General features: G+C 50.3%; 1 protein-coding gene across 8 annotated transcripts; it reads left to right on the top strand.

Annotated features, from left to right (window-relative positions):
* The first annotated feature begins 232 nt into the window (after positions 1 to 232).
* On the top strand, positions 233 to 14,520 carry LOC136534297 (uncharacterized). 8 transcript variants are annotated; one of them, XM_066526750.1, is made up of 7 exons: positions 233 to 712; positions 1,299 to 1,661; positions 2,158 to 2,298; positions 2,383 to 4,402; positions 5,196 to 5,311; positions 13,222 to 13,313; positions 13,954 to 14,519. In XM_066526750.1, the coding sequence occupies exons 2-7, from the start codon at positions 1,331 to 1,333 to the stop codon at positions 14,059 to 14,061; spliced, it is 2,808 nt and encodes a 935-aa protein (XP_066382847.1). In that variant the 5' UTR covers positions 233 to 712; positions 1,299 to 1,330; the 3' UTR covers positions 14,062 to 14,519. The 8 variants fall into 8 exon arrangements, with proteins under 8 accessions (XP_066382847.1, XP_066382848.1, XP_066382846.1 ...); XM_066526751.1 differs by having other exon boundaries at positions 233 to 740; XM_066526749.1 differs by lacking the exon at positions 233 to 712 and adding an exon at positions 749 to 875 and having other exon boundaries at positions 2,185 to 2,298.
* The last annotated feature ends 1,196 nt before the right edge of the window (positions 14,521 to 15,716 follow it).

Here is a 15,716-nt window from a genome sequence, read left to right as displayed (position 1 = left end):
CCGTCCCGTCATCCTATCGCATTCCCAGCCGGCGGCCCAGCCCAACCCAATCCGGCGAATCCCCTCCGCGTCTCGACAACCCCACCACGAGACGGACAGCTCATCAAGGCCCGCTGCCTCCGCACGGCACCCCCACCCATCCGGCCTCCGGCCGCCGCTCGCACGGAGCGGCTGCACAGCACACAGCAGAGGCCACAAAAGGAAAGGGCGAGGCCAGAGGCGCGGCGCCGCTCCGGGTTTCCCGACCCCCCCCCTCTCCCATACACCGGTAGACCCAGCGCACGGGCGCCTGTGTCCCGCGCGGCCTCTACGTGGAGCAGCCTCCGCCTCACGCCTCCCACGCATGCAAAACAAGTCTTCTGGCCTCGCTTATTGGCCCTCAGGCAATCGGCTGTGCGGACATGCTGTGCTCCTGCACCCCCTCGGCCGCCGCTCCCAGATTCACCGCGCCAGGACGCTCGACGGACCGGGTGCCCGCCCCCTGGCCGCCCTTCGCCGCGATCCCCACCTGCTGAAACCCCCTCCCGGCTCCCGCCCTGTAGCTGTAGTAGGCCTTGCGGCTCGGCGCAGCCGAAAGCAGGTGGTGTGCGATCGAGAAGAGTCCTCCGCTCCGCCCGCTTCTCTGGTGCCGGTGTGGTGTTTCTGAGGCCCGGCGCGCCGCGATGGGGCGAATGCAGTGAGATGAGATGGTGGTGATTCGCTACTCCCAGAGGTGCGGCCGTTGCTGTCTCACACATCAGGCTAGATAATTTTACTTATTTATTTTTGCGGTCTCTTATTCGGCTTTCAGGCAAAGTTTTCACCGTACTTTTCTCTGTATTGTATGTTAGCACAAACAAGCACGATCGGATGTGGATGGTGCTTTCCTTTTTTAGGTGGGTGCGTGTGTTTTCTCACGTCATGATCCATGTATCATGCACACCCCCGTTGGGGCTTCCTAGAACCCAATATTGTTCGTTTGATGGCAGTCATGCTGTCAATATGTGCCTTAATTTGGACAAAAGATCAAACAGACACAAATTTTGCAGCTACTTCATCGAATACTTTCTAATCAGATGCATATACAAGGAGTATTTTTACAACAAACATTTATGCCTTTGCTACACGCAGGAAAAGGAATTACATCATGTGCCTTATATAGAGATCATTCATGCTTCCTTGCACTTTGCACTTCCAGTCATGTGCTATCTTGCTTTCCCGGCTCTTCTATGCACAAGCAAACTATAAATTATAATATATAATATGCAGAGGACTATTCATATTATATAATTTTCTGAAGGCCCGTTGTCGACATTCAGGTGCAGGTGTAAATGCAGTCCAAAAATTCGGCATGAGCCCCCTCTCTGAGCTGGTGTGGTCTCCGGATGAGGGCTTGAGCATCAAAATTGCGGCGTCCAGTCTAAGCACAAGGAAGGCTTCTCTTCGTTGGAATGCAGATACGTTGAGCATATTAATATCTTCACCTCAACAGAGTGGTTCTGGTCCAGGTGTAAAGAGCGGTGATACCATATATGATAACCTAGAGGTGTCAGAAAAGATGCCATCACAACTACGGATTCGTAGTGATAACTCAGTGAGAGTAACCATGGATAGCCCCAATAGAGTTACAAATGTCGATGCCCTACAATCTACGTCTATGAGATCGCAGGAGCAAGATTCAAGTAAGTCTAAAAGACATAATTTAATTCAGAGAGCTGGTAGTTTGAATACAATTCTTTTTTTTTTCTTTTTGCCCAGAGATATGAATTTGCCAATTCTTTATTGGTCTAGCTAGCTGCTCATCATGTTAGAAGGGTCTAATACAATCAATATAAAGAGCACTGTGTTAACATAATCAGAACAAATTACACCTCAAAATCAAGCCAAGTCTCTTCTCTTTTTTAAGGTTTGGTAGGGAACACTGTTGCCTATCGTTTGTTATATTAGATTTTGAAGTTTCATCTGCCTCGTCATACATATGTACTCCCTCTGTTCCAAATTATAAGTCGTTTTGACTTTTCTAGGTACATTGCTTTTGCTATGTATCTAGAAAAGCCTAAAACGACTTATAATTTGGAACGGAGGGAGTATTAGCTAGTAGCTCAACTTCTTTGGCCAAACAGGATTAAAAAATTAATAAGTTATTTTTTCTATTATCTGACTTAACTTTGTTGAAAGCTAAACTTGTAGAGTGCTGTGATGAAGGGATTAATGTCATGAACGAAGGGAAAGAAGAGTCGGAAAACTGTTGTGTGGATAAGCTGGAGGACATGGAAGCGGGGAATTGTCCCACAAGATGTTGCAAGGATGCTTCCCATAGTAATACTTAATGTTTTGGAAAATCAATTAAGACAAGTTTGTTATTTTTTGTTCGGGACAAATATTTATCATGGCTTTTTTCAGGTTCAGCCTCCAGAAAAGAAGTCATGCATAGTATTTCAGAAAACCAGGTGTATTGTGCAACCACTGTCTGCAATGAAAGATCTTGGGCAACTAATGCATGGCGTGCTCGGTTAGTAAAAGCAGTTTATCAGAAAGAATCTATGTTGCCAATGAACACAGAGAATCCGATGTTACCTTCTTCCTTAGGAATTTCATGTGATGCAGGAGAGGTCTCGGGCAAATTGGTAGGTTCCCAAGGCAATAGAAATGTTCAAAGCCTGGGCAGTGACAACAATGTAATTAGTAATGTTCCAGAAATTCATTCACATGACAATCGCCAAGGTCCGGTTCTGCAGGAAAGCCATAAGGATGAGCCTGTTGTTGCGAAAGGTGAGTCAGCATCTGGTGTTAATGCTGTTGCAAGATGTGAGTCAGCACCTGTAGTTAATTCCAGAAAGCTTGTGAAAGGCAAAGAAAAAGTTGTGTACAATGACAGCAATTGTGGTAACAATACAAGGGAGGGTGATGACAGCAATGAGAGCATCGAGAGCTGTACAAGTACAAAAGCCCCAAAACGGAAGTATGTGCAGTGTTGTGCAGCCATGATGCCTTCTTCTGGAAACAAAAGATTTAGAAGAGAAGACAATGAGAGTTCTTGCTCAGGATTATTGCAAAAATGTGGTACATCTTTCTTCAACTGGATGTCATCACTCACGAATGGGTTACCCATGCTTGATGGAGCCACTGCTGCCATTCCACTTGATCAGAAGTTTTCAGCAAGTACAGGAGAGGGATCTGCAGCACCTTCCCAGCCACTTCAAAATAACAGCAGCGTTCCTTTGCAATCTGTAGGCTTCAATTCACTCTTTCAGTCCCTGTATACTCATAATGTTATGATAACTTCAAGAGATAATTGTCGTCAACCAGAAAGCAACTGTGCTGGGCATGTGTTCAACAATAGACTGACCCTGGAATTAAATGATAGCAATTCTATGTTGGACAAACAAATTGGCATGGGTAGAGAAACTCTTAATGTGTCTACTGAGACTTTAGCTGCTGAACGCTTTCAGATGATTTCTGGTGGCTGTAGAGGAAATGTTCAGAGTCAAATTGATACTTTCCAAATGAGACCAGAAAGAAATACGAAACTGCCCAGTTCCAGTAAGTTTAGCTCTAGACCTCTAGAAGAAAAACAAAATCAGTGCACAGCTGCCTGCTCAAATGATGCAACACAAAATAAAGGTGGTTTGAGGGAAAGCTTGTGGGTAACTCGGCTTTTGCCAAAAGCATCAGTGGAACCGATGGAGGCAACACCATGCAATATAGAGAATGCTGTTAATCCACAGGCTGTGGGTAACAAGTTGCGTTGTCCACCTCTTCAGAATTTTAATTTGGAGAAGGAACTGAACAATATACAATGCTTCACTGGCAGAGGAAGCAGCGATGGTGTAACAAATAGTAAATGTCCAGCAACGCCTCCAGAGGAACCTAAGCAATCTGAAACAATGGCTTCTGTTTTTGCTAAGAGATTGGACGCACTTAGACATGCAAACACCTCTGCAGTAAGGTTGGCTACCGCATGTGAGCGTGGAAGTCCCAAACTGAGAAACCACAAAACTAACTCTTTTGTTGTTAGTTACAGCAGCCATGATAAAGTAGAGGCAGGACACGGAAATCATAAATCTTCTAGCGGAAACGGAAGAATGGTTTTGTGGGTAGGTGACAAAGGCAAGGAACAATTGTGTCTAAGCAACGAAGAATTAAGAGGAAACTTTATATCTGAGCGTGAGCATCAGCATCATGGAGGGAACACAGCTGGCAAATCTGCAACTCAGCATAATTTGGAACTGAACACATTGGCTGAAGATACTGACAGAAACCAAGTAGAATTAAAGGGAGGAGTCTCAGATTTTATGGTGGGTCCGTCAGATAACAAGCAAATTGTTCCTTATGGCACTATGTCTAATGATGTCTGTGATGAATTAAGTGTTGTTTTTGGTGCCTTACATAGGCTTCGCCTGTCTCGCTCAGATATCATAAGGTACTCCACTGGATTTCTGGATCATTTGAATCCGTGCCTTCTAGGAAGCACATGTATTTTTTTTATGAAGAACATGTATATTTGCATTCAGGTGATTTATGTTCTTTTATGAAAGGGGAACATGTAAGTAATGATTTCTTAGAACATTTTGGTGGACAAATATATAATGTTAGATACTACCTCCATCCCAAAAAGAAAGTCATTCTAGTTTGGTCCAAAGTCCCATCTTCAGCTCGCCAAGTTTGTAGAATTGAGTTATCAATATTTATGACACCGAATAGGCATACTATGAAATATATTTCATGGTGAATCTGATGATTTGGTATCATAAATGGTTGTACTTTTTGTATATACTTTGGTCAAACTTGTGATGTTTTTTTTTTCTTCAAGCTCACAAGAGAGGTGTGTATCATCGATTAAGAAGAAGAGTAAAAAGGTTTAGAAACCCGTACAACATCCAAAAAGAAAGACCTTATGATGGTTTGACTTAGGATAAAACTATAATGACTTCCTTTTTGGGATTCAGGGAGTACCTTGTGTGGTTATGGATAGTTCAGTGTTTGCTAACTGCCTGGTTCATAGAGACTAGTATGCCATAAAAATGACAAGAACTTGCATTATCTCTGAGTACATAAAGCCATGTTTTTCTTTTTTCTTTTTTGACATAAGCATTTTGTTGTTTTTCATGAGAAATAGCACCTTCATCCATAGTGGACACTTAGCCCAAGTTACAGAAGATCCTAAAGACTGAAAGCTCATGTTTGATCCTTTTTGTATTTGTTATTCATGACAGATGGCTGAGATCACCGATCATGCACACTACGTTAGATGGCTTTTTTGTCCGACTGCGATTTGGTAAATGGGAGGAAGCATTGGGTGGCACAGGATACCATGTTGCCCGCCTGAATGGTAAATGACTAAAAAGTTGCCTTAATTTGGTGATTAAATTTGGAAAATTCTTCTTCTATGCAGAGCATTTGTTCATTACAACAACAACAACAACAACAAAGCCTTTAAGTCCCAAACAAGTTGGGGTAGGCTAGAGTTGAAACCCTACAGAAACAATCAAGGTTCAGACACGTGAATAGCTGTCTTACAAGCACTCTTATCTAAGGCTAAGTCTTTGGGTATATTCCATCCTTTCAAGTCTCCTTTTATTGCCTCTACCCAAGTCAACTTCGGTCTTCCTCTGCCTCTCTTCATGTTACTATCCTGACTTAGGATTTCACTACGCACCGGTGCATCTGGAGGTCTCCGTTGCACATGTCCAAACCATCTCAACCGGTGTTGGACAAGCTTTTCTTCAATTGGTGCTACCCCTAATCTCTCACGTATATCATCGTTCCGAACTCGATCCCTTCTTGTATGCCTGCAAATCCAACGCAACATACGCATTTCCGCGACACTTAGCTGTTGAATATGTCGTCTTTTCGTAGGCCAACATTCTGCACCATACAACATAGCAGGTCTAATCGCCGTCCTATAAAACTTGCCTTTTAGCTTCTGTGGTACCCTTTTGTCACATAGGACACCAGACGCTTGCCGCCACTTCATCCACCCTGCTTTGATTCTATGGCTAACATCTTCATCAATATCTCCGTCCCTCTGTAGCATTGATCCTAAATATCGAAAGGTATCCATCCTAGGCACTACTTGACCTTCCAAACTAACATCTTCCTCCTCCCGAGTAGTAGTGCCGAAGTCACATCTCATATACTCAGTTTTAGTTCTACTAAGTCTAAAACCTTTGGACTCCAAAGTCTCCCGCCATAACTCCAGTTTCTGATTCACTCCTGTCCGGCTTTCATCAACTAGCACTACATCGTCCGTGAAAAGCATACACCAAGGGATGTCCCCTTGTATGTCCCTTGTGACCTCATCCATCACTAAAGCAAACAAATAAGGGCTCAAAGCTGACCCTTGATGTAGTCCTATCCTAATCGGGAAGTCATCCGTGTCTCCATCACTTGTTCGAACTCTAGTCACAACATTATTGTACATGTCCTTAATGAGCCCGACGTACTTCGTTGGGACTTTATGTTTGTCCAAAGCCCACCACATAACATTCCTTGGTATTTTATCATAAGCCTTCTCCAAGTCAATAAAAACCATGTGTAGGCCCTTCTTCTTCTCCCTATACCGCTCCATAACTTGTCTTATTAAGAAAATGGCTTCCATGGTTGACCTTCCGGGCATGAAACCAAATTGGTTCATAGAGACCCGCGTTGTTGCTCTTAAGCGATGCTCGATAACTCTCTCCCATAGCTTCATAGTATGGCTCATCAACTTAATTGCCCGGTAATTTGTACAACTTTGAATATCCCCTTTATTCTTGTAGATCGGTACCAATATACTTCTCCTCCACTCATCAGGCATCTTGTTTGATCGAAAAATATGGTTGAACAACTTGGTCAACCATACTACAGCTATGTCCCCGAGGCATCTCCACACCTCGATTGGGATACCATCCGGTCCCATCGTCTTACCTCCTTTCATCCTTTTCAACGCCTCTCTGACCTCAGATTCTTGGTTTCTCCGCACAAAGCGCCTATTGGTGTCATCAAAAGAGTCATCCAACTGAAATGTTGTATCCATATTCTCACCATTGAACAATTTGTCAAAATACTCTTGCCATGTCAAGGGCAGTGAGCCCAAGAGTAGGAGGACCTCGGCTACGTAGATCGTAGCCGCTGTCCGTGGTGGCCGGCCGGGTTATACCCCCCTTGCCGCCGTTCCTCGTCGGTGGGTTATACCCCCAGCCGCCGGCTTGGATAGAAGAGAGGGAGAGAGATTAGATGGTAATTCTTTCTTAATTGCCAAGTGTCTGGTTACAAGATATGTATAGCCTCCGGCTCAACCAAAAGGAGTAACAAAGTCCACTAATTAAGGACTAACCAAAATAGCTAATAGATTTCCTACTTTCCCTCCTAGCCACTGCTGGAGGACGCCTCCTGGGTGCTGGCCGTGCGCCCAGCAGCGCGTTCCTGGGCCCTGCGCACATCTCGGGCCCTATGGCGCCTAGTGTAGACTTGTTTGAACATGACATCTCCCTCCCCGTCGAGAGCCAGCTCGTCCTCGAGCTGGAATTGGGGAAACTTGGAGCGGAGTGTGGCGACGTCTTCCCAGGTGGCTGACGCGGCGGAAGCTCCCTTCCACTGAACTAGTGCTTGATGCACACCCCGAGCCAGCCTGTACCGCACCGCGCGCTCCGGCTCAGGATCAATGGCACCATGGTGAAGTAGCGGCAGCTGTGGAGGCTCGGTCGGCGGTGTCCCTTGGTACTTCTTGAGCTGCCCCACATGGAACACGTTGTGGATGCGGGCGCGAGGTGGTAGTTCCAGTCGGACAGCAACCTCGTTGATGAGTTCGACGACGCGGTATGGCCCGAAGAAGCGCGGCTTCAGCTTGCCGCCCACAGCTTGAGGTAGAGACGACGCCGTGCGCTGACGGAGTCGAAGCAGCGCCCAGTCACCCACCTGATAGGTGACCTCTCGGTGCGCGCGGTCGTAGAAGCGCTTCTGGTATGCCTGTGCCTGCTCCAGGCGATAGCGGATGTCCGCTAGGAATGTCGCACGCTCCTCCATTGTCTTGGCGACGGCCGGCACCCTGGTGTCCCCAGGTTCATAGGAGCGGATGGAGGGAGGATCACGCCCGTAGACAATGCGGAAGGGAGTGTCCCGCAAAGACGTCTGGTACGCCGTGTTGAAGAGGTACTCGGCCCATGGCAGCCACCGAAGCCATTCGCGCGGCCTGTCCCCCACTAAACACCGGAGGTACATGATGATGACGCGGTTGGCCGACTCGGACTGCCCGTCGGACTGGGGGTGAAACGCCGAGGTCATCTGTAGCTTGGTGCCCATCAACCGCATCAGCTCCTGCCAGAACGTCGACGTGAACACCGTGTCCCGGTCGGAGACCATGGACTGAGGGACACCATGGAGCCTGACGATGTCGTTGAAGAAGGCCTGGGCGACGGATTCAGCAGAGTACGGGTGTGCCAATGGGATGAAATGGCAGTACTTGCTGAACCTATCCACCACGGTGAGGATTACCGACTTGCCGCGGACTCGTGGCAGCGCCTCCACAAAGTCGAGCGCGACATCAGTCCACACACCCTGGGGAACCGGCAGAGGAAGGAGGAGGCCCGCAGGGTGCTGGTGCTCAGACTTGTAGCGTTGACAGACTTCACATGTACGCACCCGGTCCTGCACAACTTGCTTCATGTTAGGAAAATGGAAATCGTGGCGCAGCCTGTGGAGTGTCCGCTGTACGCCTTCATGGCCGTCCTCATGTATGGCCCCCAGGATCTCCTGGAGCAGCGGGGAGTCAGCCGGAATGTACAGCCGCCCAGCAAACTGCACCATGCCGTCCACCAGCGCCCAGGGGGCTGGTCTGGTGCCTGCTGCGAGCTCAGCCTGGAGAGCAACAAGTGCCGGGTGTTCCAGCTGAGCTTGCCGGAGCTTGGCGATGAAATCGAAGCGCGGAGAGGAGAGGGCCAGCAGCTCGCCCTCCACTGTGTCGCGCCTGGACAGCGCGTCGGCGACCGCGTTCGTTGCACCCGGCTTGTATTCGACGGAGAAGTCGAATCCCAGCAGCTTGCCAACCCAATGGTGTTGCGGAATTGTGGCCAAGCGCTGGTCCAGGAGGTATTTCAAGCTGTAGTGATCTGTCCGAACGGTGAAGCGGCGCCCCTAGAGGTATGGACGCCAGTGACGCACCGCCTGGACCAAGCCAATGAGCTCACGCTCATATGCTGCCAGGGCGTGATGTCGAGGGGCGACCTGCCGGCTGAAGAAGGCGATGGGGTGTCCCTCCTGGATGAGGACAGCACCAAATCCGTGGGACGATGCGTCGCACTCGACGACGAATGTCTTGGTGAAGTCCGGCATAGCGAGCACCGGTGCCGAGGTGACTGCCTCCTTCAGGGTGAGGAAAGCCGAAGTAGCCTCAGGACCCCAGGTGAAACCCTCCTTCTTGAGGAGCGCGGTGAGCGGCGCGGCGATGGAGCCGTAGTTGTGGATGAACTTGCGGTAGTAGCCCGCAAGGCCAAGGAAGCCGCGCACCGCCCGTGCGGAGCGAGGTACCGGCCAATCGTGAATGGCCTGTACCTTGGAGGAGTCCATGGCCACCCCTGCCGCCGAGATCGTGTGGCCGAGGTAAGCGACAGAGGCGACCCCGAAAGCACACTTGGAGCGTTTGACGAAGAGGGTGTGCTAACGAAGCTCGCTGAGGATGGCGCGGAGGTGTCGTAGGTGGTCGGCCCAGGACTTGCTGTAGATCAAAATGTCATCAAAGAAAACAAGGACAAACCGGCGGAGGAACGGCCGCAAGACGTCGTTCATGAGGGCCTGAAATGTTGCCGGGGCATTGCAGAGGCCGAACGGCATCACCAGGAACTCATATAGGCCGTCGTGTGTGCGGAACGCCGTCTTGTGTACGTCCTCCGGCCTCATGCGCACTTGGTGGTACCCCGAGCGCAAGTCGAGCTTGGTGAAGTACTTGGCGCCATGGAGCTCATCCAAGAGCTCGTCGACGACGGGGATAGGGAACGCATCCTTCACCGTGACCGCGTTAAGTGCGCGGTAGTCGACGCAGAATCGCCAGGACCCGTCCGGCTTCTTGACGAGGAGGACCGGCGAAGAGAAGGCGGAGTCGCTGCGCCGGACGATGCCGTTCGCGATCATGGTCGCGCACTGCTGCTCCAGCTCCGTCTTGTGGGCGGCCGGATACCTGTAGGGCCGCACTGCCACCGGCTCGGTGCCGGGCTTGAGGAGGATGCGGTGTGCGCGGCCACGCACTGGAGGGAGGCCCCGCGGCTCCGCGAACACGTCGGCGAACGCGGCGAGCAGCTCCTCCAGGAGGGGCTCGGCCACCGAAGTAGAGTGGAGGCTGGGTGGTGTTGGCGGAGCGACGCTGCGCCAGCAGACCTGCTGGTCTGCCATCTTGAACGCCATGGTCTCTGCAGCCATATTCCAGACAATATCGCCCAAAGTCGCCAGCCACTGGGTGCCCAGCACTAAGTCATATCCGGCCAGGGGCATGATGTACAAGTCGACCGCGAACGGCCGGTTGTCGATGACAACGGGCGCTTGGCGCAGAACGCCCGGACAGGAGATACGTTCGCCATTGGCCACGGTCGCCGTGAGCCGAGGCCGAGGCTCGACGGGCAGGCCAGCCCGCTGCGCGGCTGCTTCGCCGATGAAGCAGTGGGTGGAGCCCGTGTCGATAAGGGCGAGCAGCGTGGCCGCACCCACCTGCACCTGAAGCTGGAGGGTGCCGCACACAGGGACGCCGGCGACGGCGTGTAGAGAGTAGACCGACGCCTCCTCCTCTGGGACCTCCTCATCCAGCACGACCCCGTCGATGTAGAAGATGCGGCAGCATACTCTGTTGTGGCCGCGGGAGTAGGGCTCATTGCAGTTGTAACAGAGCCCGAGTTTACGTCGTTCTGCCTGCTCCTCCATGGAGAGGCGCTTGCCCCCAGCCCTTGGTGGTGGCGCCGGTAGGGCCAGGGTTTGCGCCTGGGAAGCTGGCAGCGTCTGGAGCGCCGGGGTCGGGGTGACGGGCGCTGGCAGAGCCGCCAGGATGCCTGGGCGCGGTGCAGGCGGTGGACCAGGCGCGCGCGGCACAGTCTTGGCGTGGGTGGAGTTGAGGCGGTCCAGTTCGACGAGTTCCAGGGCCCGCGCCAAACTCATGGCCGCCGCCAGTGTTTCGGGCGCGTGGATGCACACTTGGGGGCGGAGCGGTGGCAGCAACCCGCCGGTGTAGAGCTGCACCCGCTGGCCCTCCTCGAGGCGGCCCACGCGAGGGAGGAGCGCCTGGAAGCGGTTGGAGTACTCCTCGACCGACCCCGTGCGGCGGCACTCGGAAAGCTCGAACAGCGGGGCGGACCGCAGCACCGGGCCAAAACGAAGGTTCAGGAGCTCCTTGAAGCGCCCCCATGGCGGTGTGCCCTCATCCTCCTGGAGTTGGATGAACCACAGTTGGGCCACGTCCTCCAGATTGTACGACGCCATCCACACCTTCTCCTCCGGCATGGTGCGTTGCTGGCGAAAATACGACTCACACCGATTAATAAAAATCAGTGGGTCGGATTTACCGTCGAAGCGCGGGAAATCCATCTTCTGGAACCGCGGGGGGCGATCCGTGTGATGCTGGCCGTCGTGGTGGTTGCTGGACTCGGACGTCGAGCTGAGCTTTTCCTGCATGCCCGCCATGTCGGATTGCATCTGGGACATGTTGGTGGTCAGGGTCTGGAGCATCTTCATCATGTCAGCCATGGTGGGCGGATTGGTGTCACCCATGTGTAGCAGCGCGGACGTGGCTGTAGACGGAGATGAAGGGGATGGTGGTGGTGGCTGGAAGGGTGGTGAGGCGGCTGTGGAGGATTGGGAGTGGTGGGAAGAAGAGGATCGTCGGCTGATACCAGGTTGTCAAGGGCAGTGAGCCCAAGAGTAGGAGGACCTCGGCTACGTAGATCGTAGCCGCTGTCCGTGGTGGCCGACCGGGTTATACCCCCCTTGCCGCCGTTCCTCGTCGGTGGGTTATACCCCCAGCCGCCGGCTTGGATAGAAGAGAGGGAGAGAGATTAGATGGTAATTCTTTCTTAATTGCCAAGTGTCTGGTTACAAGATATGTATAGCCTCCGGCTCAACCAAAAGGAGTAACAAAGTCCACTAATTAAGGACTAACCAAAATAGCTAATAGATTTCCTACTTTCCCTCCTAGCCACTGCTGGAGGACGCCTCCTGGGTGCTGGCCGTGCGCCCAGCAGCGCGTTCCTGGGCCCTGCGCACATCTCGGGCCCTATGGCGCCTAGTGTAGACTTGTTTGAACATGACATGCCATCGATGTCGGATCTCATCCTCCTTTACCAAGAGATGCTCCCTTTCATCCTTAATGCACTTAACTTGGTTGAAGTCCCGTGTCTTTCTCTCACGAACCCTAGCCATCCTATAAATGTCCTTCTCTCCTTCCTTCGTACTCAAATGTTGGTAAAGATCCTCGTACGCTCTACCCTTTGCCACACTTACAGCTCGCTTTGCAGTCTTCTTTGCCACCTTGTACTTCTCTATGTTGTCCACACTTCTGTCATGGTACAAACGTCTATAGCATTTTTTCTTCTCCTTAATAGCCCTTTGGACTTCCTCGTTCCACCACCAAGTATCTTTAGCCTCGCGTCCCCTTCCTTTGGTTACTCCACACACCTCTGAGGCTACCTTCCGAATGTTGGTTGCCATCTTGCCCCACATATTGTTTATGTCGTCTTCTTCCTTCCAAGAGCCCTCTTTGATAACCCTTTCTCTAAATACCGATGGTATCTCCCCTTTCAGTTTCCACCACTTTGTTCTTTCAATCTTAGCTTGTTTATCCCTACGGGCACGCACCTGAAAACGAAAATCTGCCACCAAAAGCTTATGTTGAGAAACAACACACTCCCCTGGTATCACCTTGCAATCCAAGCATGCTCGTTTGTCCTTTCTTCTTGCGAGGACAAAGTCAATCTGGCTACAGTGTTGTCCGCTACTGAAGGTCACTAGATGAGATTCTCTCTTTCTAAAGAAAGTGTTTGGCTATCATCAGGTCAAAAGCTACCGCGAAGTCCAGAACTTCCTCCCCCTCTTGATTCCTACTACCATTCCCAAAACCTTCATGAACTGCCTCGAAACCTGCGCTTGTAGTACCTACATGCCCATTAAGATCTCCTCCTATAAAAAGCTTCATTGCTTTTCTGTAAAGCATTTGTTCATTGCTTAAAAAAAATGAAAAACAGTGGTTAAATGGAAAAGGAGAGTAAATGGTATGGATATGTCTTACAGGAGCACTGGATAGGAGTCGCCTTTCTGTAACCATCAGAAATTCAACCTGTCAAGTAGATTCTCGCTTTGTATCCAACCATGATTTCCATGAGGTATGTTACTGCATAGAAGTTTTATGTTTTGACTGACTTAGTTGGGTGATAACTGAAAGTTTACCAAACACAGCGGCACTACATTAAAAATGAACCAGTTTGTATCCAGTTCATGGCAGTGAACAGGGTAAAGCTAATTATTGTCTGTTGTGTTGTGCCTTATGAAAGCTGTGAAATATTGTTCCAACAGTTCTTGTGGTGGCTTTATTCATCTGGACAAAGTGTGGCAGTCACTTTTTTTTTCTAAATTGTTTCTAGAATTTCTACACATCAAATGATATTATTCCAAGTAATCTTATTTTGGTTGAATCGTATTGAAACATGTTTAACAAAATCAGTGAAATACATTTATTCCATCTAAACACTAATAAATACTAAATTTGTTATGTACCGAGACATTAATATAATGCATGCCTAGCAAATTGTGGATAATGGAAAAGTCACATGTTTAACAATAGACACCATATCAAATACTTTGCAATTCTCCCAAATCTCTTTGCTTCCACTCTCAAAGCATATGATTTTAACCACTTTTTCCAATAGCTCCTATTTACTATTGACATGAAATGGTTTTGGTCCCATCCCATCAATTGGAATAGGAAATGACTTATATGATGAATTCTATGATTTCATTTTCTAGGATGAGCTGAAGGCATGGTGGTCTGCTGCCATGAAGGGTGATTGGAAGCTACCATCAAAGGAAGAACTGAGTGTGAAGCTAAGAGAAAGAGAGCTATTTCGTTCGTAGAATGGAACAGTTGTGCAGTACCAAAATATGGAGGCTTCTATCCATCCTACTAGTTAATGGAAAGTTATGAGCCAGTCGACGAGGCATGTATTATTTCACCACGATAAGTTGTATAGTTTTGGTTTTTGCGGTGTCTGGCCACGCTTTGCTGTGGCTGCGGTTAGTCTGAAAGGTGACGCTGCTATGGCTACCACCCTTGGTATGTCCACAGTCCACTTCTCCAGATATAAGGATTATCATATTTATTTATCGGTTGTAACATCAGCTTTGTTAGATAATCTACTGCTACCTTGTGTGAACACAGCAAGGGAAGGCGACGCCGAAAGGCCCCCTGCTGTGATACTATAGCCGCTGCAGGTGCAGACGCCGCACGGCTCGCTTGCAGCACTGTAGGCATATGTAATCGCCGACGCAGTCAGCCCTGTATGTTATATAGTTATTGTTACAACATGTGTAGATTTGCCATCTCTCAGATAGGGCTTCGGCCAACGCTGTTGTCCTGTACTGTGTGTGCATGCTTTGTTCTTCCTTCTAGCTCTAGCCATAGTGTGTGGGGACGGATAACGTTTGTTCGTGGTCAGCACGGCTAGTGGGTGCTTGGCAACACTAGTGGGTGTTCGGCAAGACTGGTGAGTGGTTCATTCACCTGAGCCGGTGATCCTATGGGCCAACAAGTGGTATTGGAGCCGTACAATCGCCGTCGCCAGACTAACCGCTGGCGATGACGGGCGGTTTGGAGATGGGTGACAGCAGTGGCACTGCTGTGGCTGCCCAGCCACGACCAGAGGTCGTTGTTCGCACGGTGCGGGAGGTCAGCGGCACCAGTTGACCGACGTTGACTCGCACCACCTATGGAGAGTGGTCGGCGACCATGAAGGTCAAGCTTAGAGCCCGACGGCTCTGGAATGCTGTTGACAAGGGCACCGATAATGAGGAAGATGATATGTCAGCGTTGGAGGCTATTCTCGCTGCTGTACCGGCAGAGTACACGGAGCCGTTGGGGGCAAAGAGCTCAGCTAAGGAGACGTTGGAGACTATTGCAGCGATGCGCGTCGGTTCTGACCACGCAAAGAAGGCAACGGCCTAGCTTTTAAAGCAGGAGTACGCCAACCTCAAGTTCAAGGATGGTGAAACAGTGGAGGGCTTCTTCCTCCGCCTGCAGAGGCTCATCAGCAAGCTGAAGAGCCATGACGTCACCATCGACGAAGAGGAGGCGGTCTCCAAGTACCTCCACTCCGTGCCGGTAAAGTACATCCAGATCGCTCTCTCCATAGAGACGATACTGGATTTGTCCACCCTCACTATTGAGGATGTGACAGGCCATCTACGGGCGATGGACGAGCGCTTGGAGTAGGCGACAGCAACGAAGGACAGCGGGAAACTCCTACTGGCGGAAGAAGAGTGGGCTGCTTGGAGAAACTCCGGGAAGATAGCCTCCTCCAGCCGCGGTGGTGATGACAAGCGCCGTGATAAGGCTTCTTCGGAGAAGAAGAAGCAGGTCGACCCCAACGCCTGTCGACGCTGTGGGAAGATGGGCCATTAGGCACGAGAGTGCCCAAATCGCAAGCAGAAGAAGAAGGCTGAAGCTCATATAGCGCAAGCCGATGATGAGGATGAGGCCACTATCCTAATGGCAACGTTCTGTGCACTGCACG

The sequence above is a fragment of the Miscanthus floridulus genome, unplaced genomic scaffold (assembly GCF_019320115.1).
Source record: "Miscanthus floridulus cultivar M001 unplaced genomic scaffold, ASM1932011v1 os_1771_1_2, whole genome shotgun sequence".
Taxonomy (NCBI): Eukaryota; Viridiplantae; Streptophyta; class Magnoliopsida; order Poales; family Poaceae; genus Miscanthus; species Miscanthus floridulus.
The sequence above is the reverse complement of the archived record's forward strand: the minus strand, read 5'-3'. Positions and strand labels throughout refer to the sequence as shown.

Coding starts and splice junctions, on each gene's coding strand:
- LOC136534297 (XM_066526746.1), top strand. CDS start 824: ATGTTAGCACAAACAAGCACGATCGGATGTGGATGGTGCTTTCCTTTT. Junction 1,662..2,157: donor ATCGCAGGAGCAAGATTCAA/GTAAGTCTAAAA, acceptor CTTTGTTGAAAG/CTAAACTTGTAGAGTGCTGT. Junction 13,314..13,953: donor CCAACCATGATTTCCATGAG/GTATGTTACTGC, acceptor TTCATTTTCTAG/GATGAGCTGAAGGCATGGTG.